Source organism: Python bivittatus, unplaced genomic scaffold (assembly GCF_059951505.1).
Source record: "Python bivittatus isolate LINGU-HERP-01145 unplaced genomic scaffold, Pbiv_v1 ctg000020_np1212, whole genome shotgun sequence".
Lineage (NCBI taxonomy): Eukaryota > Metazoa > Chordata > Lepidosauria > Squamata > Pythonidae > Python > Python bivittatus.
Window position 1 is genome coordinate 74,624,520 of NW_028277030.1, and position 27,562 is coordinate 74,652,081.

General features: G+C 36.5%; 1 protein-coding gene across 4 annotated transcripts in view; it reads left to right on the forward strand.

Annotated features, from left to right (window-relative positions):
* The window catches only part of UTRN (utrophin), a 366,404-nt gene that overhangs the window by 95,393 nt on the left and 243,449 nt on the right, over positions 1-27,562 (forward strand). For 3 of the 4 annotated variants that reach the window (XM_088141718.1, XM_088141704.1, XM_088141707.1), the window contains 15 exons: positions 3,408-3,521; positions 6,996-7,142; positions 8,320-8,490; positions 10,604-10,783; positions 12,705-12,839; positions 14,450-14,599; positions 15,600-15,761; positions 16,052-16,180; positions 18,383-18,556; positions 19,521-19,676; positions 20,271-20,441; positions 23,508-23,687; positions 24,840-24,968; positions 25,150-25,320; positions 26,165-26,320. In XM_088141718.1, coding sequence (XP_087997844.1) covers positions 3,408-3,521; positions 6,996-7,142; positions 8,320-8,490; positions 10,604-10,783; positions 12,705-12,839; positions 14,450-14,599; positions 15,600-15,761; positions 16,052-16,180; positions 18,383-18,556; positions 19,521-19,676; positions 20,271-20,441; positions 23,508-23,687; positions 24,840-24,968; positions 25,150-25,320; positions 26,165-26,320 — 2,325 coding nt within the window. The remainder of the gene's footprint in view (positions 1-3,407; positions 3,522-6,995; positions 7,143-8,319; positions 8,491-10,603; positions 10,784-12,704; positions 12,840-14,449; positions 14,600-15,599; positions 15,762-16,051; positions 16,181-18,382; positions 18,557-19,520; positions 19,677-20,270; positions 20,442-23,507; positions 23,688-24,839; positions 24,969-25,149; positions 25,321-26,164; positions 26,321-27,562) is intronic. The other variant, XM_088141714.1, reaches the window with a different exon arrangement.

The following is a 27,562-nucleotide window of genomic DNA, read 5'->3' on the forward strand; positions in this document are numbered from 1 at the left end:
CCTCTTCATAAATGAATCAACTGAAAAATAATAAAAATTGGAGAATTTTTAGAACAAAGAATGTTAAGAACTGGACAAACAAGCAGAACGTGGCAGTATGTTCACATAACCATTGACAAAAATGGAAAGCACAGTTAAATTCTGGCAGTAGTATTTCTAAAACATTGGGATCCTATAATTGGCCTAAAATAGCTCAGAATTTAATTCTAACTTTGAATGTTGCTGAATCCAAAATTTCTGGTTCTGGTGCATGGTTTGGCCGAGGCCTTAGTTGTTGCTTGAAATGAGAGAATAACAATGGCCCTGGACTGAATTGTGCCTGTGTGGACTTTTTATGTCCTTGTATCCTGGAGCCCCCACTGGTTTTCAGAGGAACTCCAGGGGATGAAGCGGCATAACAGACACCCATAATCCTGCTGGAGGAAAAGAAAGAATGAACCTGGCAAAGTGTGAGTAAGAGCCTTTCTTAAGGATTACCTCATGGCAATAAGGGCAGGAAAACACAGTTATTTTTCTGCCCTTATTGCATCTATGGAGAACCAGCTGGCAGCCATGTTTAAGGTGATCTGGTCCGTCCTGCTAAGGAGGGTCCAGGGGAACACTGCAGGACATTGTGAGGATTATTCTAGGCATCCGTTGGATAAGGTTACTTGGATTTTCTCGGAGTTGGACTCCAGTTGTGCAGGTCAGTGGTGTTGCCAGATGCATAGTCCTGCCTGATACCTGGGAAGTTTGAATCTGTTAGTCCTGATAAACTAGAGAGAGTCTTTGGAACTGTGAGCTCAGTGTTCTTCCAGCCAACGTCCAGTTAGATACCAGTACGTTCTTTAAGGATTCAAGACAATAAACACAATTGTAGAGCAAAACAGCCAAAAAGTTTATTGAAGTAATATAAATTACAAGAGAAGGTATACCTAAATGTCCTTTCCATAGACAGGAACTCTGAAAAAGATTGTGGACAGATCCCTTTCTCATGCCAGCTGGAACATCCTGGTTAGGTCTACGCTGAAGTTCCCATCCTACCCTGACTTCTCTCTCCTTAAATATTTTTTTCAGAAGTGAAAAATGAATGTGGTCTAATTTGGCACCTGGCAATGCCTGCCTAGAACATTCCAAGGGAGATATCTTTACTTGGCAGCTATTAACTCATCCTCCCTCTCGAAGAGCTATATATCTGTTCATTATAATGATAAGATTGAATAAATAATATAAGTTTAGGACAGCAGGTGCATTTGTATCATGGTCTGTACAAGATGTTATTAGAGGATAATCAAAAGAAATAGTGTGGAAACAAGCAAATTACAATATAGGGTGATAATATGGAGTTTATATAAGATACCAGGGAAAAAGTAGATCACACTACTATACCTCTTTGCCATTTCTTATGCTACATTCAGCCATCTGTATTTTAGATCTATTTTTGGTTGGTCAAGACCTCGTCTGGAATATGACATGATTGGGTCCTTGGATGGTTAATGCATCCTTGAGGAAGAGGATAGTTCCACCTGCTCTGAAAGAGGCAATGATCTGCTTTCTCAAGAAGTTATCACTAAATCCAACAGAACTAGATAGTTTTCATCCAGTCTCCAAACTTCCCTTTTTAGGGAAGGTTGTGGAGAAGGTGGTTGGCTTACAGCCCTGGAAGAAACAGATTATTTGGACCATTTTCAATCAGGTTTCAGACCTGGTTACAGCACTGAGATGGCACTGATTGTACTTGTTGAGCCCTGGGAGGCATGGAATGGGGGTAGTGCATCCATCCTGGGTTCTTCTTGACCTGTCAGTAGCTTTCAATACCATAGTCATAGTATCTTTCTGAACTTGGTTAGGGAATTGGGAATGGGATGTACAGTGGTGCAGTGGTTGTCCTCCTTTCCCTAGTGCTGATTCCATTTGGTATTGATTGGGGGGGAGAGATCAAGTCCAAAGCCTCTACTTTCCAGGGTTCCTCAGGTCTCTTTCCTGTCCCTGTTCCTGTTTAACATTGACATGGGGACATTATATTGCAGGAGATGATCTGTTGACACAGGATGAGGTATTTATCAGTATGCTGATGATACCCAATTATATATCTCTGCCATTCAAGTGATGCCATCAAGATTCTTTCCCACTATCTGAAGGTCAGAGTGAGTGTCTGGTTTTTTAGGCTTTTTGGATCTGGAAACTTTCCATTTTTAACTCTGAATTGAGTTGCACTTCCCCAGACAGAGTTAGTGTACAATTTGGGGGATCCTCTTAGACCTGCTTAAGGAACAAGTTGCACAAATCTATCTTGTATATCAGTTATGCCTGTTTCTGGATCAGAAGGCTTTGCTCACCATCATTCATGCCTTAGCCATTTCTTGTTTGGACTACTACAATATACTGTACATGGGGTTACCCTTGAAGAGCATTTGGAACCTGTAAAATGTCCAGAATTTGGTGGCACAGACAATTTTAAGTATATCACTGCACCACTGAGTAATACCACTGTTTCATGAGCTGCACTGGTTTCCAGTGGACTTCTCGGTGCAATTCAAGGTCTTGGTTATCATCTATAAGAACTTACGTTAGATGGGGCCAGGCTATTTGCAGGACTGTTTGTCTCCATTTGTGCTCACTCATCAGATCTAACAGGGTGGACATACTCCAGTCTCTTCTACAAAGCAATGCTGTCTAGTGGGATGGAGGAGATGTGTTTTCTCTGTCATGGGGTCTGCCCAGTTCCATGAGATCTGGATGGTGGTGACCCTGTTAGCCTTCCATAAGGTTCAAAATCTTGGCTTTTCCCTGAAGCATTGGGGCTGGATTGTTAGGTGAAGCTGGTTGGTTTTTCTGTTGTTTGCCTACTATTTGATTTGCGAGGTAGAGTTCTTAACCTTAGGCACAGTGCAGTGGATTTTTATTATAATTGCTTTTAATCATTTTGGGCTGGTGTTGCTCTTGGCTTTTACCTATTGTTAGCTGCCCAGAGTTGCAATTGCGAGACTGACAGCCATGTAAATAATATATATATATATATATATATATATATATATATATATATATAACTCTATGTAAATGTAATAAAATTTTACATTTTTGGTCATATATTTTTCTATTTTAGTGAAATATGACTCTGGACCTTATTCAGTTCCAAGATATGAGTCTAGAGGGCTGTAAGTCTACTATTGAGGCAACTCAGAAATTATGTTCTTCCTTCTTTAGTGTAGTTACTACTCTATACTTACTTTAGTTTTTAAAAACATCTCTGTAGTTGGGTTTTTGGTTAACAAATATTCACATGAACCTGATGAAAATGTTATGAGCAGACACCGATCAATATTATTTGCATTTTTAAAATTTACATGGCAACTAATTTTTGGCAAACTTGCATTTGAGTAATATATCACATTTCAGAACATTTAACTTTACTGTATTATATTCAGGCTGATTCAAAAGTAGTTCAGAGGTGGCTGGACTCTGTGAAAGACTTCCTAATGAAAGACCAAACCAAACAAACAGAACCTGAATGTCTTCAGAAACAGCTTGATCAATGCATGGTAAGATTTACCAATGTATAATATTATTGTTTATTCACATTTTGTTTATTACTTGGCTGTATCTAAACATTGTGAAGAACATTGCATGAAGCTTCAGTAACACCTTCTAATTTTTCTGTAATAGTAGATAACTTTATAATTAATTCCTGAGCCCATTCATCATAGATCTTTCTTAAGGTAGCCATTGATGCCTTTATTTCCTTCTAGTGTACTCTAGTGTCCAACCTTCAAAGTTGTCTTACCAGTTGTTTCCAAATATAAACATAGACATTTTCCCAAGGGAAGGATTCTTTTAATTAGCTTCAAAGTCTTAAATCAGATCCATCTGAGCCCTTAATCCATTTACAACTTTCTAAAACCAGCACAAATCATGCTTTTGCTGTATATCCCCCCATTTTTTTTTTTTTTTACAAATCCTTAAACTCATAGTTAAAACTTCTTTTTTAAAGGATTGAAGAAAACTCACCCAGTGATTTCAATAAAACTTGCCATTCTGAATGTTCTCAATCATTAAGAAGCAGTAACAAAATGAAAAATAAAATCCAAAGTGATTAAGAGATGAGCCTTGGTCGAACCTAGATAGGTTACATTAACGGCTGTAAACTCAATGGAATCATGCGGCTCCCACCCGATGGCAAGCCAACCACAAAAACATCAGTTTCTGCTATCTGCTCACAAAAAAATGCTGTCCAGGGTACATGTGGGTAATCTTGAGATCTCTCCTTTCTCCAGAGAGATTTCGGCAGTCCAGATCCAGCTTTTGGACTCCGTTTTCAGCTACAATGTTGTTCCTCTATTCTAGGGATGTCAGTTGGCCATGACACTCACCGGAAGTCTCTGGGGCTTGGATCACCTTTTTTGACAAGCCACATCAGATATGGCTAGAGAATGTGTTGGCAAAATATCCCCCTTTGGGACAATTATGCAATTTTACTGATGTTTCAGAAGCAAGGCTTTTAGCAGGGCACCATTGTACATAATGGCTAGGTTCTCCACATTATAAACCCTGTATGTGATGGTGTACTTTCTTTGGGGAGTAAATAGAGTTCTTCTGGCTTCCAGATGCATGGGTTCAGTTCATAAATTTCCAATGTGGGGCTAGTGGAAAGAGAGAAAGGAATAGTGAAATCCTTCATTCCCATCCATACTTTTCTTTTAGTTTCTCAAGTCTTCCATTATTTCCAAAGCAGAACTGAATTAATGCATTCCTTGCCTTCATCTTGTATTTCATAAAACTGCTTCTTTTTGAACTGGTCAGTTAGGCCATCACATATCTGGAACTAGCAGTTGAAAATCTGTAGCATACTCTCACATCTAATGAAGTTTTGTGATCAGCTAAAACTGGTATCATAGGATCTGTGAAACCAGCTTTCAGGCAGGCCACAAAGTTGCATAGTTGTCTGCATCAGCGCTAGTGTGAATTAGAAGGGTGGTCTGTGAGAAAGCTCTCTCATTCACCAAGCTTATCAAGACTCTTACATGGGCTTGATCAGTATGGAAGTCCTCTGGTCACAGGGAGATATATAAATCCATCGCTTCTTTTAATTACTTTCTCATGGTTTAACATACACCTTGCTTATTATTCAGCCTTGGTGTTAAGTGATAAATGCTATTGACATAAATGAAGTACTTGTCTTGAGAAATGCTAGGTCCCAATATATCTCTTTTTTAAAGAATACTTTGTATTATTGATTGATTGATTGATCGATTGATTGATCAAATTTATACGGCGCCCATCTCACTATATAAGTGACTCTAGGCCGCTAAAGAGTTTTACAATAGTAAAAGATAATACAAACTGAAATCAGAAAAAGAAAAGTAAAGAATAGAAAGAAAAGAAATACAAAGTGCAAAAAAAGAAAAAAGAAAAAGGAGAGAGAGAGAGAGAGAGAGAAAAGATGATTTAATGAAGCAACTCCCAATCTTCCTTGCAACAAGTACAGGCAAATTAATAATTCCCCACTTACTATGAAATTACATACATGGTTCACTTCTTCCCATAACCCCTCCTTATCTACTCACAGATCCAAAAATCGTTGTCATTTCTGTCCAAATGTCAGGAAAAAGTCCATAAAGGGTTTCCAGAATGTTATGAAAGTGTTCATTTTAGCCCTGATCAAACAAGTCAACTTTATATTCCTTTCTTTTGCATCTAACAATTTTAATCTTTAATTCATCAAGTTGCTGTTGTAGGGTTGAATCTCCAGATTTTCTCTCATCTCAAAAATTTCTTCATGCTTTTAGAAACCTTATTTTGCAAATCCAAAGGTCCCAATATATATCTCTCACTATGTATGTATCCTGCATCATGTCACTAGCATTGACAGGTTGCAATTTTGTGCCAGTTTTTGGAGGGCTTTAAAGAAGTTAAAGAAGCAAGATGGTTGCCTTAAATATAATAGAATGAAATATGATTCCATTGCAAAAATGTGTGAACTCCGTCCAATCTTTATTCAGTGCTGAAATAGGATTCCAGAAAATTCTAAATTTATCACCAAGGCTATTCTTAACCCCTTCCTGCATCCCAGTTGGAGGGAATGCAATCAGCTTATGGGATTGCTATTGAAGAAATACTAGCAAAACCTCTTCTGAAGCATAGAAAATCTGTCATCTGAATTCTTTGGAACCTAGTACGTTTGGGAGTTGTGAGATTTTTAGTTGACATTTCATTTCTGTATAACAGGAATAGTACCAGTAAAGCATGAACACTCTACTAAGAGTCTTTAACTAAGAAACAGTCCCTGAAAAACAAATAAACAAAATCTACACTGCTCCAGACCCAAGTAAATCCATGATCTCAACAGCCTGCTATCATATATGACAGATTGATTTTCAAATCAGGAACATCTCAAGCTATTTGTAATGTATTACAGTATTTGTGTAAGGAGCGCAAGGAAGGGAATTTATGTTGAAAGGAAGAAGAAGAAGGGAAGTTTCCCCTATTGGACTAAATGCCCTTGGATATCTGAAAGACTGCTCTCTGGATTGCAGCCATTAACCTGGTTAACATAGTTTATTTAGTTTTGTTATATGTGCTATATGAACATTGTCATTTGTAAATGATGGTTTATGGTTTAGAATGTTTTGTGCACCCAGACAATGGGGTTTTTATTAAACAAACCATGGGCTAAGTAACCACTTAGCCCTTAAATCTCCTTTCAAGGATAAAACCCCTATCATTAATAAATGGTCATTTTGCCACCAAATTTTAATGGCGCAATATTAGAGTATAAATTGGGGTTAAGGGGTTGCTCACCCCTGGCTTACTATGATATACAAAATAGCTTGTATCCTCATTCAAATGAAAGTGCATGTGTGTGTATACGCATTAAACTATTATGCTCATGATTTTTTTTTCAAACTTTGTAATAGATAAGTCTTTGAAATCCAAAGAGAGTGTCTCAGAAGTAAGCAGCATTTCAAGTTGCATCATTGGAAGTAGATATTAAAATGTGTTTTCTTATTTATGATCAGCTGCTTATTACTGAGATGGAAAAGACTGAGTTGTCTTTAAAAGAGATGAAAGAAATAGATTCTTCTTTAAGAGGCCAGCCTGTTAACGCTTGGGTGAAATCCAAACTGACTGACATCCAATCCCAGTGGGACAAACTAAGCAAGCAGGTTAGTTACAGGTAGCATTACTCTTGCATCCTCATATCTGTTGTCGCACTCACAGTAGCGGGGTTGTTACATGCATTGAAACCAGTCATATAATATCTGGGGTCATATTTTATTTTCAATATATAAAATCACATGTTCATATTTACAAGTGCCCAAATGGAAATGCAAACAAAATAATTGCAGTTACATTACTCTATGAGAAATCATCAATTTAATAATAAAATTAATTTTAAAACTATAGAACTGCTATATAGTGCTAAGGATTTAATACAGTCAGGTTCTAATTCAAGCATGGGATGAATTTCAACAGTCAATATTCTTTATTGTTGGATGTGCTGTCTCACAGTTATAGTTCACCTAGAGGGCCATAAGGTTTGTTGTAGTGTAAACTGTGCTCTGGGATGTTCTCAGTTCAAATTTTATCTTAGACATCACCTTGCTAGATAGAGAAAGCTCTCTTAGGCTCAATTCCTCATCTGTTTGAGATTCTGATGAGAAAATATATCAAATGAGCCATGTAGTTTTAACTGGTAGAGCAGTTGTGGTGGTGTTGTTGCTATTTATTCTGATGGACAATTTTCATTATTTCCATATCATCTAAAAGATAACATTTTAGCCACACTATAACTCTTTTTCCTTGCATCCCTCATGTTTTTTAGAAGCCATTAGAACAACAACAACATTCTTTCAGGTTAGTCAGTCTAAGGCTCTGGACAGGACTTGTGAACGTATACTCAGTAGGAAGAAGATATAAAAAACACTGTTCCATTTAGTGGAGGTGAGAGTGTTAGTAATGGGTTATTCTTGTGTGAAACAGTAGAAACCTAAACACTTGCAACAAGAATTTGCTGCTAGTTCGCTGCTGCTAACGCACATTATAAATCCTCATGATGATCATGACCACCATCATCATCATGACTGTGGGTTTCTTCATTCTTAACGTGAACAATAAATCATTAAAAATTAAGAGAAGTATATTAGTTACATTTGCCGGTTCTTGTAACTATAGAATGTTACTTCCTGTTGAAAAAAAATGCAGAATGTTCTTATCTCAAAATAACTTTCACCATTCTGTTGATCACATATTTTTCTTTCATCAGTTGTACAGCACTCTTAAAATAATACAACAACTTTAAATAATGCTATCCACTTTATGTTATTTTGGCTGAATTGCTAGCTCATTAGCCAGAAAAATCAATTATCGGAAAATCAAGAAAAAGCTGTCAATCTCAAAAAAGATTTGGCTGAAATGCAAGAATGGATGACTCAGGCTGAAGAGGAATATTTGGAGAAAGATTTTGAATATAAGAATCCAGATGAGCTGGAGAATGCAGTGGAAGAAATGAAGGTCAGGAATACTAGAAAAGCTTAAATTGCATTTTAAAAAATGATGTAGTCACTGAACTTGGGTGTGTATTAGTTATTACTGCATCAGAATATGCTTTTTTGAAAAGGTTTTCAGAACAGAGTGATTTGTTTTTAGGAACATGAAGGCTTTAAGGCCAAGCTAGCTATCCATCCTACTTATTCTTGAAAACTAAGAGAATTTGAGGTAAGGGAGTTAACCAGTAAACTTATGAACAATTATACTCTGTGAAGCTTTTTGCAAAGACAAAAACTGCATCTCTGTGTTTAACTATTCCAATACTAGAGTAAGAAGAAGTATAGTTTTAATTATAAAATATTGGGTTTAGTTTAGGACAAGTATAGGTAGACTTACACCTTCCAACTGTTTTAGTTTACGTTTCTCATTATCCCTTTTCCTTGGCCATGTTGGCAAGAGCTAGTAAGAGTAGAGGTTTAAGCATTTGGAGGTTACCTACATCTGCCCTCACCTAATCCTGTGTTACTGGAATTAGGCTAGGGTTAGGAATACTTACACAGTTATAAGACCATATTTTGTCCAGTGTCACTACTAGGGCTGTGCAAGTTGCACTTATTGGCAATTCCTTAAAAATCTATATGACGTAAGGTGGTGCTATTTGCCCATGTACGTACCAAATCACCTTTTCTCCTTTGAGCCCAGATTGCTGCATAGCCCTGTCATGTACTCTGCAATTTGACCAGATGGCTTCAGGCTACTGCTGTTTGATCAGCAAGTACTGGTTGGAGTAGAAATTCTCAATCTTGCTACATAGTGCGATTGGAGGAGGCTGTTGCTTGGAACTACTTTTGCTTTAATTTTACAATGTTGAAATGAATGTAGAATTAGTGGATTTAATTAAAGAACTTAGCATTCCGAAATTGTGACAGGGATGTAGAACCTATTTTGCTTATTCTTGAAATTTCATTGCTGCTGTCTCTTAGCTTAATTTTATATATGCTTGTATCCTAATTTAGCTCTTATCATATACTTAATTGTAATTTAATAGTGGTTAATCAGCTGTCTAAGGGAACAAGAAAGAACGCGTGAGCTGGAGTAGCAAAGCCTATTGTAATACACACATACGTTTGAAAAAATTATACCTATTCTGAATGTAGAGTCCTTTTTCCTTCTTGTACATTTTATGTAATACAGTATTAGTAAGATTTTGGTGTATTGTAATGAACTGACATTCTCAATAGCCTGGCTATCAAACACTAAATCATGTTGAAGGATTTTTTTTAAAACACTAGAAACGGTGACATCTCATTTAATAAAGCTTTTTGAATTGAATGACAGGAATGCTGCTGGCATTTTCTGTTAAATTAGAAAGGTTTTTGTAATTGACTGCTCTGTAGCCATTTCCAGTCTTGTGCTCCTCAGTTGTGTTGACTTTGCAACTCTCAGAATTGTCAGTCAGCATGACCTTGGTGTTTGAAAAATTATTTATTTAGAAATTGTCACATTCAATAGAATGATAAACTTGGGACTTTTAAAAATATATTTTTTACATTTAGAAGTGTTGTACACTTGGTTGTAGTGAAGTTATTAAAAATTACACCACAGAAATATATGCACTCTGAAAACTTTTTTTGTTTTAAATGTACAACTAGTTGATGTTGGCCATGTAAGTTGGGAATTTTGAGACAACAATCTTTATACATATGAAGTATTTATCCTTACTCGGGAGGAGTTGACTTCATACATCCAGATTGATATAAATCAGTCTACAACTCAATACTGTTGGAGCTGAAATCCATCCGTATGTCAAGGAAGGTTGTGTGGGGGCACTAGTGGAATAAATAATAAATAAATAATATTTATTATAGAGTTCATTGGAGTTGGGTGGCTTATAAAGTCAAACAAGCAAGCAAACAAACAAACACACAAATAAATAAATAAGATAGAACTTCAAGCAAGGTGTTATGGGATCCATGGATTGCATCACTTCCCATGTGTAAAATGACATATAAAAATGTAACAATTCACTTTAATATTTTAATTATTAGGTAGATTCCATTGTTTATACAGTGATGATGAAAACCTTGCAATTTAGTTCAGTTTGGTAATTTGGTAATAATTCACTGTGTCTGGGCAGAGAGCAAAGGAAGATGTGCTGCAGAAAGAAGTGCGGGTGAAAATTCTGAAAGACAGCATCAAAATGTTAGCTGCTAAACTGCCATCTGGTGGTCAGGAGTTAACAACTGAGCTTAACCTTGTATTGGAAAATTATCAGCTACTGTGCAACAGGATCAGAGGGAAATGCCACACTTTGGAGGTATGATCTATAGCTAACTCTTCCTTCCCTCAACACCAATGGGAGGGTTTAAGCATACGCTTATTCTCCCAATAGTTAAAAACCTATGCCAATGGTGTGTTTATGCTCTATATTTAAAAGTTGGGGGTGGGAGCATTGTTGGGCCAGCAACTTAATTAATGAACAAACTCAAAGCTCTTTTATTATATACTTTATTCTTGATATTTTAAATCCCTCCAGAGAGCCAGTTGGTGTAATGGTTAAGGTACCAGCTAGAAACTGGGAGACTCTGAGTTCTAGTCCTGCCTGAGGTACGAAGCCAGCTGGGTGACTTTGGGCCAGTCACTCTGTCTCAGCCCTAGGAATGATGCAGTGGCAAACCACTTCTGAAATCTTACCAAGAAAACTTCAGGGACTTGTCCAGGCACTTGCCAGGAGTCAGTACTGACGTGAAGTCACAAACACACTAACACTGCTTTTTAAATAGCAAGGGACTATAGTCACTGCTCATTAGTTAGAAGCCACTTCTTATATAAAGTAAAGTAAGTTCAAATAGTGACTCCAATATTGCTGGGAGTGCACTATTTTTTGTTGATTTTAATGTCACTGAAAAGCCAGAGATGTATTGATGAGAAATGTATCATTAATGGAATACATATATTAGGACTTCCTCAGTATAGTGATCATTTCTGAATTATGTATTGCCTGCCAAGCATTTCAGGTATATTTAATTACTATATGTGTTCCTATATTTCCTATAGTACTTTTGACAGTAATGTGAAATAGCATCTTAACTGTGCAGTCAGCCCCCTTATTTAACTCTTTGTATCTGCAAATCAGGATAAAGTCAAGTTCTTAAACATAGTTTTCTATTTTAGTCAAACTGGGCAAATACATTACTAGCTTTCTGTCAGGGAAAAACCACGTTAAACATGGGAGACAGACACATCATGTGTGATTCTGAAGTCACTTCAAAGTTCTAAAAGCTTTATTAAATGTTAGTTCAACAAGCAAGTAAAATTCAGTCAAAAGCATACAAGGTACTTACTTAGATACACATTGCAATGCGGACCAGCCGGACCGAGCTGTCAGGTAGACAGCTTGACCAAGTGGCCAAGTTCACTTAGATGCAATCCTTTTTATCCTTTAAAACCGCAAACCACAATCATGACTCTCAGGATTTTCAGAACGTTCCCAGAGCTAATTTCACCACACTTTCCTGCCCCTCTGTCCCTGTCACGTCTGTTCCCATCAACAATTTTGCTTATTTAACAGTTTGCTCTAGTTTTGCAAGTTTTACTTATTTCCTGTCATTGCCCCAAAGGTCATCTCCAGGCTAGCCCTTGCTTTTATTATTAAATGTGATTAAGCAACATATATCTATATTAAAATAAGTTTTAGGCCACCAGCATTTTTCCTCTCACATTTGGAACAAACGTTGGAACATGATCCAAATCAATTTTGGATCATGTTTAAGATGATGAATTAGAAAAGTCTGTACTAATGACCCAGGTAAAGAAAGGAGTGTAGAGTCTGTATATGCAGGACACATTTTGCCTCTTAAGCTAAGAAATTATTACTGGCTATTGTCTCCAAATGGATTTTTTTTCATGCAGCATCCAAGCTGTCCCCATTACAAAATACTGTTCTACTGTTGTAATATTGTATATAGTGCAAACATCTGGAATTGGAATGGGAGATATAGTAAATGACTGAGCAAGTGAGAATCCTGGGCCTGAGTGAGTTGAAGGTATTTGTCTCATTGTTAGGCGGTAACTTGTGAAATATCTGGAAAAGTTCCAGAAAGTATTGCTGTTGATGAACAACATACTCTAGAAAACCCGCATAAAGCTTGAGAAATAAATGTATCACTGGACTGAGAGGAACCAGGCTCTGAAATGGAATGAGGTTTTTATTTTTTTTGTATATCCTTTACCTTCAGGAAGTATGGTCTTGTTGGATTGAACTTCTACACTATCTGGACCTAGAAGCAGCTTGGCTGAATACTTTGGAGGAGAACATGAAAACTATTGAGCACTTGCCAGAGAAAGTAGATGCTGTCAGTGAAGCCCTTGAGGTATAAAGGATAGTCTGTAAAAGTAGTTTATGTCTAGGAAGCAAATGAACTTAGGTTTTTTAATTGAAGAGGTATTTTCCTCCTACATTTAAATACAGTGAAAATTCCTCATGTCTCATTTTATAATATTGAAGCAATTGTAGAAGTGGACAGAGTTTAGATTTGTTGGAGTTTTCTTTTTTATTTTGTTTTGCTTTAACTCGAGATGCACCAAGAAAGGCCATCTGTAAAAATCTTACGTATTTGAGCTAAAAGAAATGGGGGTGTCTGCAGTGATGCCATCAGAGATCCAAAAAAGGCAAGATGCCAGATGCAGCGTCCCAGTGTGGGCCCCACTCCTTTTGAATGTGTTTTGTGCCTGCCATCTTTTCTTCTTTTCACCCTCACACCCCTAGTGGACACCTCTGGGTGTCTGAACATATTTTGAAACATTAATATTTTTAGCTGCACTGTTGTTAACCACAAAGACAAACTTTATTGATCTGCTCTATAACACACAGTGATCTTCTAATATATTCCACCTTTGTTCTGCTAACCACTTTCCTTGTTTCTTTGAAAAGTGACAGTTAAGTACATGAATTATTTTTATTTAATGGTATAGTATCTTTTGTCTTGGTTTTTCTAAGGACACTTTAAATCTTGGCAATTATATCGGCTAACTGGAGTTCCTTTAACTTGCTTTGATTGGTGCACTAATTGGTATAAAATAAACTCGGGTCTGCTATTATTCTTACAGTAGTTCAGTGACATTTAGATCAGGCTACTGCAATATGTTCTACATAGATCTCTCTTTGTAGGTGGTTCAGAAACTGTACTTAGAATACATTAGCCAGGCAACTGTTATGTGTGTCAGTAGAGTGATGTGATATTATCTATAATTAATTGAAGGGGTTCCTAGTATAGTATATTCCTGCACTTACTTCAGAGTGAGAGTTTTTCTTAAATGTTCCATGTCCAGGAAATTTCAGGATGCACTTGTTCTTTGAACCTCTGTATATAGTATGATCAGCTCAAACGGAACTGAGGCCAGGGATGCCAAAGTTCAGATGACTGCTAGATGGCAGCAAAGAGGTACATACAACTCTTTGTGCTTCCATCCAATGGTCCCCTGGACTTTTGCAGGCCAGTCCTGGCAACCCTAACCAAAGGAGGCCCTACGTCTGCTTCCATCATACCTGGAGATTCCACAAACAGCACTGGCTTCTGCTGTAGAATGCATTCCCATTGCTGATGCTTTGCTCCTTCCTTTTTTTTCCTCTGCAGGCAATTTTTTTTTTTAAAAAACCCTTTTTTCCCACCTGCGTTCAGGTTTGATTTTATTTTCTCTTGCTCTTTTTGTTTCGATAGAAGTCTTGAATTGTTTTTGTGGGTTCCGCTGTTTTGATTTATTTTTCTGTAATTTCCATAACTATTTTGGGGTGATAAGATGATTTATATGTTTCATTGTTCTTTTAATGGCAATGTTGATAATAATAAGTCCTCAGACACTGTAAGTATGTTTGTTTTTTTTCCAAATGATTTTTTTTTTCAAATTCTAAAATGTCAGGGTGCTATGTTCAGTATGTTAGAAAATGAGTGCCTACATTTTGGTTTAATTATTTTCTCATTAGTCACTGGAATCTATTCTGCGCCATCCAACTGATAATCGGACTCAAATTCGAGAGCTTGGTCAGACGTTGATAGATGGAGGCATCCTTGATGAAATCATCAGTGAAAAATTGGAAGTTTTCAATGCCCGTTATGAGGAATTAAGTCATGTGGTATGACAAGTAACTTTGGTAGAATGAATCATTTGTTTTCACTGTTGTCAGCATCCACAATGTACAATTTTGAATGAAGCTTAAAGTGGTTATCACTAGCTTACAGAAATAATGGCTGCCCAAGGTCAGATGTGCATAATGATGGAAACAGTGCATAAATCTTGTATTATGGTCTGTCAGAAGTTTGATAACCTCAGGACACATACCGTAAACTGGATGGCTGAGTGAATTCTTGACTGAAAGTGTACAGAGCCAGATTCAGCTTAGTGGACTCCATGTTTTTGTATAGGTGAGAAGCAAAATGATAATGCCAAGTCATCGAGTTACATTGTCCATTCCTCAAACAAACAAAAAAGAAAAAAATTAACAGTTTGGAAATGCAATTTTAAATAATGATTACTATAATTAAGGTAACTGATCTCTCCCAACAAAGTCCTGTCCCATAAAAATGTGTAAAATGACTGAACGTCTGATTTTATATTTTAAAAAGGATTAAAGTATAATAAGCAGATTTCTAAGAGTGCTCTCAAAATTACAAAATAAGGAATAAAGCCGTAGTAGTTTTAAAACAACAGTTTACCTGCTGCCTTGGAATGAGGGCAACATTTTGACCCTGGAAGATACAGGACCAGAGGATCTTGCCAAGGGACAAAGAGCTGAACTGATAGTCATTTTGAAACTGTTGTTCTGTATGGAGATTGTTAGATCCCATTGTGATTTCAACTGTATTAATATTTCCTCTGGAAACTTCCATATGTTTTGATAACAGAAGTTAATAACTGAAGTCAGTGCTTCTATATGAAGTTGCCATGCTAGGAATCTCTGAATTTCAGCAGGTATCCCATGACCATAAGAAAGTAATATTTGATTGCCCTGTTGACAACCAGAAAATAACAACGTGGTGTATGCAACTCTGATTTACTATTTTCATATTTATATTTAGGTTTATGTATATAAGTTCTAAAGTTTTCATGCAACTTATTCCTTTGTCTCCCCTTAGGCCGTCAGCAGGCAGATTTCTTTGGAGCAACAACTTCAGATGATGCGGGAAACTGAGCACATGTTGCAGGTTCTTCAGGAAAGCTTGAAGGATTTGGATAGGCAGTTAACATCCTATTTGACCAATAGAATAGATGCCTTCCAAATGCCTCAAGAGGCACAGGTATTTTCAATTTAAAAGAAAAAGAAAAAAAACTTTTGTAACATGGTTTTTGAGTTGTAGGATAATGAAAGGAATGCTTGCTCTATGAAGAGATATCTGATGGTGTGACAGTGCACTGGAGGACCTTCAATAATAGATCTCATTACTTTGAAATAAACAGTCTATCACAGAAATCAGCATGAGTGATGTGGATGTTGTAGCCTTTATAATAGACTTCAGTCGTATGATTTATTGGTAGTCAGACTGCTATGTCCTGTTTTCCCCCTCTTCTATAATGAATGACTTGGCAGAAAATCCAAGCTGAGATTGCTGCTCATGAGTCCACCTTGGAAGAGCTTAAAAAGAATGTCTATTCTTTGATGCCACCTTCACCAGAGTGCCGATCTTCTCGTGGTGGGACTCATTTGGATGTCTTGCAGGTAAATATTGAAAAGAATTGCCATTTTCATCTTTGTTTTGATGACTGAGATCAAGCACTAAGGCATAATTAAAAAGAAAAATAACCCTAGGTCACGTGTTTTTTAAAAAATTGAGACTTGGTAATTAATTGATATAATGGAATTTTAAATTGATCTTGGTTTGAATATGTTTGTTTCGTTGGGAAAACTGCAGAAAGAAGAGTTCCCTCCTACTGCTGAGAAATTTATAATGCTTTGAATAATTTCCAGACTTATAGTAGGCATTTTTATGGGAACTATAATTCCCATAAAATAAATTGTACTTGGTACATGCCATTAGTCAGCAACATGTTCAGGTGGCAGATATATATAAAATGTTTCACATCTCATAAATTTGCATGCAAGCATGTAATTTGGCTGTCTCACAAGTTTTCTGACATTTTGAATTATATTTTTAAAATTTTGGAAACAGTGACACTATCTAGGAGCATAGCAGGTGCCATGTTGCTCACATCCATGCACATAGTAGAATCCTGTGTCATTCATTAAATTGTATGACAATAACTGAAAGTCCCCATCACTGCTTTCATCTTGATGACAATGATGTTATTAACAATAACACAATAACAATAATAATATAAAGTTATAATAAGTAGCCTTAGTTTCCACTCAGTGTGGGAAATGGGGAGAAGGCAAGGATAAAGTGGGAGAGAATTTGCCATTGTTTCAAGAACAGGACTTAATATGTTAGAGAAGCAGTGTCATGCAGGCATTCTGGAAACTAGTTCCAGGCATTCGAAGACCAAGAAAAGCATTTGGTAGAGCAAGAGAAACATTCAGGTAAGGATAGTAGAACTCGCAGAATCAAAGATCTTAATGTGAATCAAGATTTTTCCCACTGTGTTAATTAGTTTCCCAGTGTTAGAATTGTTGTGTTACTTTCAAGTGTAATTTTGTGAATTGAAACTGTGACAATTTTACATAGCATAAAGTTTAATGTGTTTGTCACTTTTATTCTTCAGTTTCATTTTCTCCAGCTTCACTACTTACATTTGTCCTCTTTTTGACTCCCACAGGCATAAATTTGTAAAAGTAGGATAACCCTTCATACTTCTGAAGGTTCCTAGTTGTGAAAAATAAGCTATAATAACTTTTCTTACTCCCTTGGGCAATTGTTAAGCATTTTAATAATAATTAGCATCCTTTGCCCAATGTCTTTGTACAAAATGTGAGAGAGAGAGAGAGAGAGGGAGGGGGGGAGGGAGGACTTGAAGAATCTGTGTCTGTCCAACAGAATGGATATTAGCATAACAAATGGGTAGGGAAAGTGTGTGAAGAGAAGATGCTACCAATATCATGGCATTTGATTAGCTAGCCTGAAGTAGCCTCTGGTGGCTCTAGAAAACTAAGTATAGGTGCCAGATCAGTCCCCTATAGGTGTAAAGAGAAGGAAGGGGAAAGTAGCTATTTCAAAGCACAGATTGTGAAGAGTAAGATCCAAACAGAGGCATTTAGATTTTCGTGGTAGGAAGATCAGCTTTGGTTTTGTGAGAAAGGTTCAGTGGACCATAGCAAATAGAAACCAGGTAGAAGGGTTGAGTTTGGAGTTGATGAAGAATTAAGTGGCACACTTCATAGCATTGATTTTGAAAGGTAGAAGGAAAAAAAGGCAGTACTAATTGAAGATGAAGAATCCATTCAAGCAAGAAGATTTTTGATACTCTGGGAGTTATTATAAATTCAGGACATGAGATACTGTTTAAGTCCCATTTTGTGAGTTCTCTGATTAGATAGCTAGAGGGAGAAGTGATTAGTTCATGGTGTTACATGCCTGATTTTGTGCTTTGGGGCTGACAGAAGTGAAGAAAATTTGGAAAACACTGTGCCTTTGAAAGTCCCCAAATGTGGACCAAGACAAGGCTTCTTGGTGGCTTTTTTTGTTTTGTTTTTGAGGGGATGACTGTCATGTTTAAGTGGAAAAGAGAAGGATCTCAAATTTAGAGAGAAGTTATTTCATAGGTTAGAGAAGAGGGATAATGTTGGGAAGTATGGTTACAAGGAGAGAAGTCCAGGGGCATAATGATGTAAAAAAGGAAGAAAGAGATGCTGAACTAGAAAGGTAAGATAGAAATTAAATAAGAAGATCAGTTAATAGAAAGATTTTTTTACTCTGTGTGTGTGAATGTGTCAAAATCAGAAATGTTTGCTTTCTTACATAAACAGAGAAAACTCCGGGAGGTATCCACAAAGTATCAGCTGTTCCAGAAACCAGCGAATTTTGAGCAACGTATGCTGGATTGTAAACGAGTTCTGGATAGTGTAAAGGTTGAACTCCATATCTTGGATGTGAAGGATATTGATCCAGATATCATTCAATTTCACTTTGATAAGTGCATGGTAATATAAAGCTATGACTGAAGTTTCTTAATTTCTGTCTATGAAACTTTGTTTGCTTCTTTACCTCCATGGCAGTGAACATTCCTGCAGCCTGACAGTCAATATTCACAGCAGTGGCAGATAGCTTGGATGAAAGGAAGACTTTTTTATTTATGCACTGAGATAAAAGTATCCAAAGAATGTGGTTTTCACTCATATTATCAGAGTAGTGCATGCCCTAAGAGCAAGATTTTATTCTTCATTTTAATGGCACCTGGAGACAAGGTTGATGTAGAGTCTTATCAGTACAGAAAACTAGCAGACTCATTGTCCATTTAGCCTAGCAGTGACTGTCCAAGATTTCAGGCATGATTTTTTCAAACCTGTCTGGACGTTTCTGTATTGCAAACACGAACTCCCTCATTAAACTGTGATCAGTTTAAGTCAGAAAGAAATGAGCCAAGTCTTAGCAGTGGGGTCAAAGTAATGTTGAAGTATTTCATTGCACTTCAGCTGTATTCAGACATCATTACCAGTCTTTGATTATGGTGGAAATTTGAGCAGTCTTCCCCCCCCCCTTTCCCTTCTCTTTTGCCCCTAAGCTGCCATGCTATCTACCATTCTTTCTTCGTGGTAACCTCTGTTTGCTATGATGTCCATGGCATTTTTTTTGGTTTATTTTCTAAATAGAAACCATTGTTCAGAATGGATTTCTGACTATTTTGAATCTAGCTCTAGTTAATGCTTGTCATAACTTACCATGGCAAACTGGGCACCAAATGGAATGTGGATTTAGTATGCATAAGGGGATTGAAGAAGGAAGTGCTTGTGAGCAAGCACCATCAGACATTAACATGTCTCTTGCCCTATAAAGGCAATAATTGAGAAGAATGATAGTGTGATTAAATTCTGATGGTTACTGAAAAGTAAAATTAAACCCAGTAAGGTGAAGTGTTAATAAAAATATATGGTATCCTGGCTCTAGAAACTCTATAAGACCCTAAGTGAAGTAAAGCTTGAAGTGGAGACGGTGATCAAAACGGGAAGGCAGATTGTACAGAAACAACAGACAGACAACCCCAAAAGCATGGATGAACAACTCACAGCGCTGAAATTTCTTTATAATGATTTGGGAGCACAGGTGAGTCTTTCGTATGTACAGTTTTGTTTCACTGTGTAAAACCCACTTGAGCTGAATTTCAACTATTTAATTAAATATTATGTGAGCTCCACTGGCTTTGGATTATTTACTGTTGCCAAATTAAATCTGTGATGAGAATCTATAATGTTTTAAATCAGAGATGGAAATATGTGGCTTTCCACACCAATTCTATTAGCAGGTAGTTGTGGTTGATGAGAGATGTAGTCCAGGCTTATTGAGAGAGTCACTCCGCTCTAAGCTGTTTTGAGATTTGATAAAATAAAAAGCATATATACTGTATTTTTGGAAAATAAAATATAATAAATGATGTAAGGGGTGGTTTCTTCCGTCTTTTCCTGCATGATTCCATCTGTCCTGTAGAATTGTCATTGAATGCTTTTTCCTTCTCCATTTGCCTTCAGAGATTTGGTTGATTGATGAGGACGGATTCTCCTCAGGGGCAAGTAGCCATAGCCAAAATAGAGGATGTGGGATGATGATGATGATGATATTGATATTGAATATGTTTTCTTAATTCTTATTCTCTGTTCTTGAAGTGGTGCTCTTTCTTTTACATGCTTGTTTAAAAAACAGGTCACAGAAGGGAAACAAGATCTAGAACAAGCATTGCAGCTCTCGTGCAAATTCAAGGAAGTCTCCTTCTCCTTGTCCAAATGGTTAGAGGTGACAGAAGCCGAACTGGTGCACAAGTCCACTTCAGAAAGTTTGCTTTCTGATCTGGACACTGAGATTGCTTGGGCTAAGGTAAGCAGGCTGCACCTTAGCCTTCTTTGTTTCCATCCCATCTTGATACTTACTGTTGTACGTATTGTTGTTATCATTGTTATTATTGAACAAAATATCCTTTCTGTTTTGTCTTTGAAGCAGTTGTGGACAAAAATTAACATTTTTATTTTGGAGCCCAACCCCAAACCTTAAGTATTTATTCAATAAATAATATTTGAATCCAGCAGATGATAGTGGATTCAATGATTTCAAATCCTGTAGAATTGGCCCTGAAATTCTGTCTCTCTGTTTCACTCATCGGCCCCCACTTGTCTCTGGTTTTGCTTCTGGTTTTATGGGGAAACTATCTGCAACTATATTGCATCCAAACATGTCATTTTGAATATTGCAGGGAATTCCAGACTTCCTGCAAGTAATTTAGCTTTATCTTCTTTTCTGTTCCTCTTGTTATAGGGAAAAAATATTCTATTGTATGTCAATTTTTTTTTAAGAAAGCAATTCTATAATATGCATGCTACTCATTTAATTGCTGCTCGTTGTGCATTTATTATATTAAGACTTTAGAAGAAATGGATGTAAGTTTTACAGCAGATTGTTGGAACAGGTCTAATAGTGCGGATCATGATGAGGAGAATCTTTGGCATTTCTTCCTCTATCTCAGGTTCAAAAATCATTATATTTGTACCTGATTATTTGGGTTTCTGTTGTTTATTCCTCTGCTTTTGTGAACCATGGTAGAGGTAGTAAGGTTAGAGAGAGCTTTTGAAGATGTTTGCATGGATCTAGATGAGATTTAATTACTAACAAGTACTGAAGGATCAGCAGCTAGATGTGAAGCCACTCTGAGAGTAAAGGAGAGAATTTCACAAAGGGTTAGTTGCAATTCAAGCAGCTGAATATTTGTGTTCTGTTACATCTTGAGAATTTATGGGCAAGGATAAAAAGTGCTAATCTGTTTCCATTTTAAAAATGTTCTAGCTTAAAAGAGTACTTGAAACCCATTTAAAATTCAACCAGGTAATTTATTATATGATATTTTATTTATTTATATTTCAAATTTGGTCACCGCCCATCTCACTAGGAAGCGAATCTGGGCGGTTTACATAAAAACAATAAATATTAATTAAAATACAGTAAAATTATATGATATACAGACTATATGGTAAATCCTTATGTATTAAGCTATGAACACATAGTTTTTAGGCATATCCTATCTCCAACTATGTTTTCCAGAGTTGATGTGGATGATTTAGCACCTTTAAATAAGCAGGTAGGAGCTCCTAGAAACTTAGTCTGATCTTAAGAATGTTAGGTTTCTGGTTAGTATTTGCATGGGAAGCTACTATGGCTATAGAGTAGACTGAGAACTAGAAACACATCTTGGTGGAAGGATATAGCAAACCACTTATCTGTTATGGCTCAGAAACAACAAAGAGGTCACTAGAGGCTGAGCTCAACTCAAGAGAGACTTCACTCACTTGTTTGGTCATTTGTAGATATTTTGAAACTTTTTGCTATTTCAAACAGCTGAATTCTACCAACAGAATTAAAAAGTTATCAGATCCAAGGCTCTGTACTTCTTTTTCTATTAATGTAATGCAGCTGTTGGCTTTTTGAATGTAATTGCTTGTTTTAATTATTGATTGCTGTTTTAAAAATGTCATGGTTAGTCAGTTCTTTGACTAATTGAGTGCAAAATGTCATTAGCCTGCTAGGAGGAGGTTTGTGCGCCTGGAACTAATGTTGAATGTGAAACTATATAATAATACTGTGTATTGTTTCTTCAGAACAAAGAACATGCATGAATTAGTAGTTGTATAATCCAAAGTGAAAAAAGGTACCAAGTGGCTGCCCATTAAAATAGGAAGTTGTAGGAATCCTTCTGCGTGTTATTCCTACAAGGAGAATTATATCCTGGGAAAAATGTGTATACTTACCGTAAAAAATATGCATGTGAGAAGAAGCTTGGGGGTTCTTGAAAAGAACTCTAGAATTAAATGGATTTGATATTATTAAACATTCTTGAATGCCACGTTTATGTAATTCCTTCCTTCTTTTTGGATTGGGATTGGAAACCTCTGATGATTATTAAGCAGCAAACCATAGCTGTCCATGTAGTCCAAATCTGATAGAAATAATATTCTTGGAATACATACTTTGTCCTCAAAGCAGTATTTCAGGCTATAGCATGATCTTGGTTTACAGGAATGTGATAGTTTCAAATCATAATTGGCTGGACATTTATTTGCTGTTAACTAGAACTGGAAATTCTAATTGTAGCAAATAACAGAGGGGGAAGCAAAAAGACTATATGAGCAAAAGATTTGTAAGACTAAATCATTGTTTACTGTTGCATTAGAATACTCATTGCATAAATCCTTCTCAGTTAAAATAAGTATAATTTTAAAAAGTGAGACTGCTTTATTAGTAAATAGCTACTTAAACTATTATAAGAACATTTAAGTTATAGTGAAAAATATAAAAAATGATTTTTCCAGTTTATGAAAAATATATATCCCCTCAAAAGAAATCTTAATGATTCCCCTTGAAAGATATGTAGTTCCCCAAATTTTTTAAAAAAAGCTTTATGAAGTAAGGAATGCACTTTATTATCTTTATTATCAGATTGCATAATAACTTCAGTTTGTATTATTATGACACATCATAATAGATTTTGCAAAATCAATTGCAGGATGTAATTAAAACAAATAGAGAATTTAAAAAATAATCTTACCTGTTACTGAGGTGTTGTTTTAATATTACCATACTTTTAAGCAAGCTTATATTTTTACAGAAGTAAGGATTTAAAAGGTAAGGTCCCTTTTTTTCATGGAATAGAATTAAGCTAGTGCTAATATTTCTTTGAAGATTTTCTGTTCTGTGGCTGCTAAGACACTCCTGGGTTTTAGAAGATCCATTGCTTTGGATTCCTTTGGGCATCATATATCAACTTGCTCATTACAGTTTTATGTCACTAAGTGGGCAAACTGGTCAAGATAGAAACCAAGCCATTGATATCATTTTTGGTTCTGCCACCTTGAGAAATTTTATTCTGTTCCATTAATAGTTCCTGTTGCCTTCTAGAATGTGCTGAGAGAATTGGAGAGGAAGAAAGTCGATTTGAACAATGTCACAGAAAGCAGTGCTGCCCTGCAGGCCTTAGTGGATGGAAGTGAGGCTCCTCTGGAGGAAAAACTCTGTGTTCTTAATGCTGGGTGGAGTAGAGTCCGAACCTGGACAGAAGATTGGTGCAATACACTTCTGGTAAGCTGACACTGCAAATGGTAAATTTGGATGTCTGTAGACTTTAGAATCAGTTATCTGTGTATAATTTAATAGGGTAATATGCACTGATGATGGTCGTCTTACTCTAGAAGTAGGAAGTGATTAAAAATGTCAAATTTCCTGTAAGGTCAACTGAACACCTCTCAGATATGTTAAATTTGAATGTCCCATGGCCAGGCCATCTGGAACGATACCTCTGGAATGTATTTAGTTGGGGAAGGCTGACCTATTAAATGGAAAAATGTGTCAGACGACAAAATTTGATAGCTTTTCAAGAAACAGTAAATGTATTGAACAATTAGATAGCTTTGCTTCTTACTCCATGTTCAAGAAGTAGCAAAACCATTGCTTTGAAGCATTAGCCCAGTAATAAATACCTTAAAAGTAATTATTACATAAGAGGACTCATGGAAATATTCTTTGAAGTTTATTAAAATAAACTGTATTCATTATCTGTGCAATCATTATTCATATTAAGTTGCTTTTACCAGTCTTAAAAACTGAAATGGGTGTAATGGGCTGTGAGAATAACCTTGAGGAAAAGCTGCAGCCAAGGCAACTCTTAGATAAGAGAAATCGGAGCCCAGAGCTGAAATGGAATTTGAGAAAATGTCTCAGACTTGATCCTCCCTAGTTCTCTTTAGGATCAAGGCGGGGGGGGGGGGGGGAGGCACTTTCAGAGTTGCAAGATTCTGTTACTGTAACCTTATAATCAAAGTAGTTTTAGTATTTATGACTTTGGAGTTCAAGTTTGGTCTACCTGGAAGGGTTGACACCAGTTTTGCAACTCTGAATGTGCCTCCCCTTCTCAGATTTCTCTTACCTTACCTTGCCTTAGTTATTCTCTTTAAGTTCAACCTGCTCTACAAAGGTTTTTGTTGTAAAAAAAATTGCTGGAGGGAATACTCTGTATGCTATCTTCAGCTTTGGGAGGAAAATGAGATATAAATTTAATGACTAAATTATAATAAATAAGCAACAAATTATTCATAGATCTTGGCACTAAGGTAGCTGAAAAACAAATGAAAGTGATGTTGACTGACTGCTGTGAATGTTTTCTGTTAAAATAACTGTACTTTATTGACATTTAAGGTATGTTTTCACTGATTTATCTTCATCTTTCCTTTACAGAACCACCAAAGTCAACTGGAGATTTTTGATGAGAATGTTGCCCACATAAGCACTTGGCTATACCAAGCTGAAGCTCTGTTGGATGAGATTGAGAAAAAGCCAGCCAACAAGAAAGAGGAGACAGTGAAGGTAGCAAAATTGAATTTTTACTGATGTGGCTTAGACAGCATATTTTTGGATCCAAATGAAAGTCTGCCAGTTTTTGAGGTTGATTTCTGCCTTGCTTCTCTTCCTCCCTTTTTTATCCTACTGTGATCTAAACAATAAACCTGTGGGGTTGATTTTTTTGTTTGTTTGTTTTCATTCATAGCGTCTAACATCAGAATTGGATGATGTTAGTCTCAGAGTTGATAATGTGCGTGACCAAGCTGTTATGCTGATGAACAGTCGTGGTGTATCATGTCATGAGCTTGTAGAACCCAAACTGGCTGAACTGAATAGGAACTTTGAAAAGGTATCACAACACATCAGAAGTGCTAAGGTGAGTATAGAAGACTTCCTGGTCCCAAAGCATATCTACTGGTCTATTTTTACATTTATATTGCTGATTTTTATTTCTCTTAACATATCTGTGAAATGCACGCTACTGCATTATATTTTGTCGAAGGGAACCGCTTTCTAATATTTCATTGGTCATTTGGCTTCTTGCATTTTTTTAGGAGATTATCTGGTTGGAGAAGGGCTTTTCTTAACTACTGAGGGCTGCACATTGTTGGATAAGGACAAAAATATATAGGTAGTCCTCGTTTAGCAACTGCAGTTGGGACTGGCAACTCAGTGGTTAAGCAAAGCGGTCACTAAGTGAAATGTCACAATTTTACAATTTTACTTCACCTTTCCTTTGCTTTACGGACCTGCGAAGGTCATAAATGCAAGGATTGGTCACAAAGTTACTTTTTCAACACCATCGTAAGTGTGAACATTCACTGTACAACATCACACTGTACAAGGCAGTTATTAAACGAGAACTACCTTTCAGTGAGACAGCTCTACCTCTTCAACAATATTTTTTAAACAAGAAAAAGAAAGAAGATACCTATTTAATGTTCAAATTTTAAAATGACATACTGCTCCAAAACTTACTTTCTTTTTCTTCTCAGCATATATATTCTGGGGGTTTTGGTGAATCAACTTATTTACACGTAATTTTGTTCTATACTAGCCTACAAGCTCTCCACAAAAGATAATTTCTTAGCATCAGTTTTGGGGAAGAGAAATCCTATAGGGGTTTTATTCATTTACAACTGTACTGTTGCAGTTACGTGATATGTATACAAATACATTGACTAACTGATAAGTGCGCGTGCTGTGTTTGTGTGTGTCAGATGCTGTTCAATCAGGACGTTCATAAAAGGTTTGCTAAGCAGGAGCTCTGTGGAATTGCAGTGGCTTCTAAAGACCTTGATAAATTTGAATGTGAGATACAGGAAATGCTGAAGATAGTGGAAAAGCACATGGAATCAAAAGAAGATGATGAAAAGGTTGGAGAACTTCATGTTAAAACGAACTATTACACTGATCACTGGTGTGGGTCTTCTGGGCTGTGTGGCCGTGTTCTGGCCACACTGATCCTTACCTTACACTGGTCCTTACCTTTTCTTTCTTTCTTTCTTTCTTTCTTTCTTTCTTTCTTTCTTTCTGTCTGTCTGTCTGTCTGTCTGTCTGTCTGTCTTTCTTTCTTTCTTTCTTTCTTTCTTTCTTTCTTTCTTTCTTTCTTTCTTTCTTTCTTTCTTTCTTTCTTTCTTTCTTTCTTTCTTTCTTTCTTTCTTTCTTTCTTTCTTTCTTTCTTTCTTTCTTTCTTTCTTTTTCCCAGGCATGACTTTTAATCTGGAGTCCCGTGACCTAGAGGCCTATTGGCAACATTGTAATTCACTTGCTGCATGCCATAAATATTGATCTTGCTTGTATCAGCTGTTTCACTGTTGCTGTCTTCCTGATGACTTTATCCATTCAGTTCTACATGTGCAAGGGGTTGTCTTGTTTAATTATGATAAAATGTATGGTTGTGTCATACTTGAAATCATGCTTTTGGAAACTCATCCTTTTTCAAATGCTTTCTTGTCATTCCAAGCCCTTGGCAGAATTTGCAGCATGTCTTCTTTCTGCACTACATCTATTATACTGGAAGCATAGGCTGGGTAGGAGACGTTCAACAGTGATTTTCCCCTAGCTGCTGTTGTTCCTCCTGGACAGTGCTGGAATGGGCAAGAGTTGCTGTATCAATGCCTTATAGTCTAAGGCTTAGGAAGCTACTTCTGCAACAAAGGGAGGAGGAGATATAAATATAGATACAGAAAATTAGTATTAGATTAGATTAGATTATTATTTTAATGTCTGGTATCTTCACTAAAGGCTGTTCATTTTGTTTTGCCACACAACTACATGTTGCAAAGTCAGTGATTACAGTGACCTAAGAATTCACAGCAAAATATGAATTCACTGATTCTTTACACAGGATAAAACTCTAATATACATTAGAGTTCTGCATTCTTCAAAGCTGATTCTGAGGAAGTACTTCAAAACTCATGCAAACACAGCACCTCTCTGTTTTTGTGCCAGTCCAGAAAAAGGTGACTGCTTTAAAGTAGTGATACCCTTTTTTTTTTTTCAATCTTGTGCATGGTTCCTCCAATGAATAGCAGAGAGATGCTGTGCTTGTGTGAGGTCTGCAGGACTTTTTCTGAATAGTTTTTGAAGCATGTATAGCATGCACAACCGTGTTA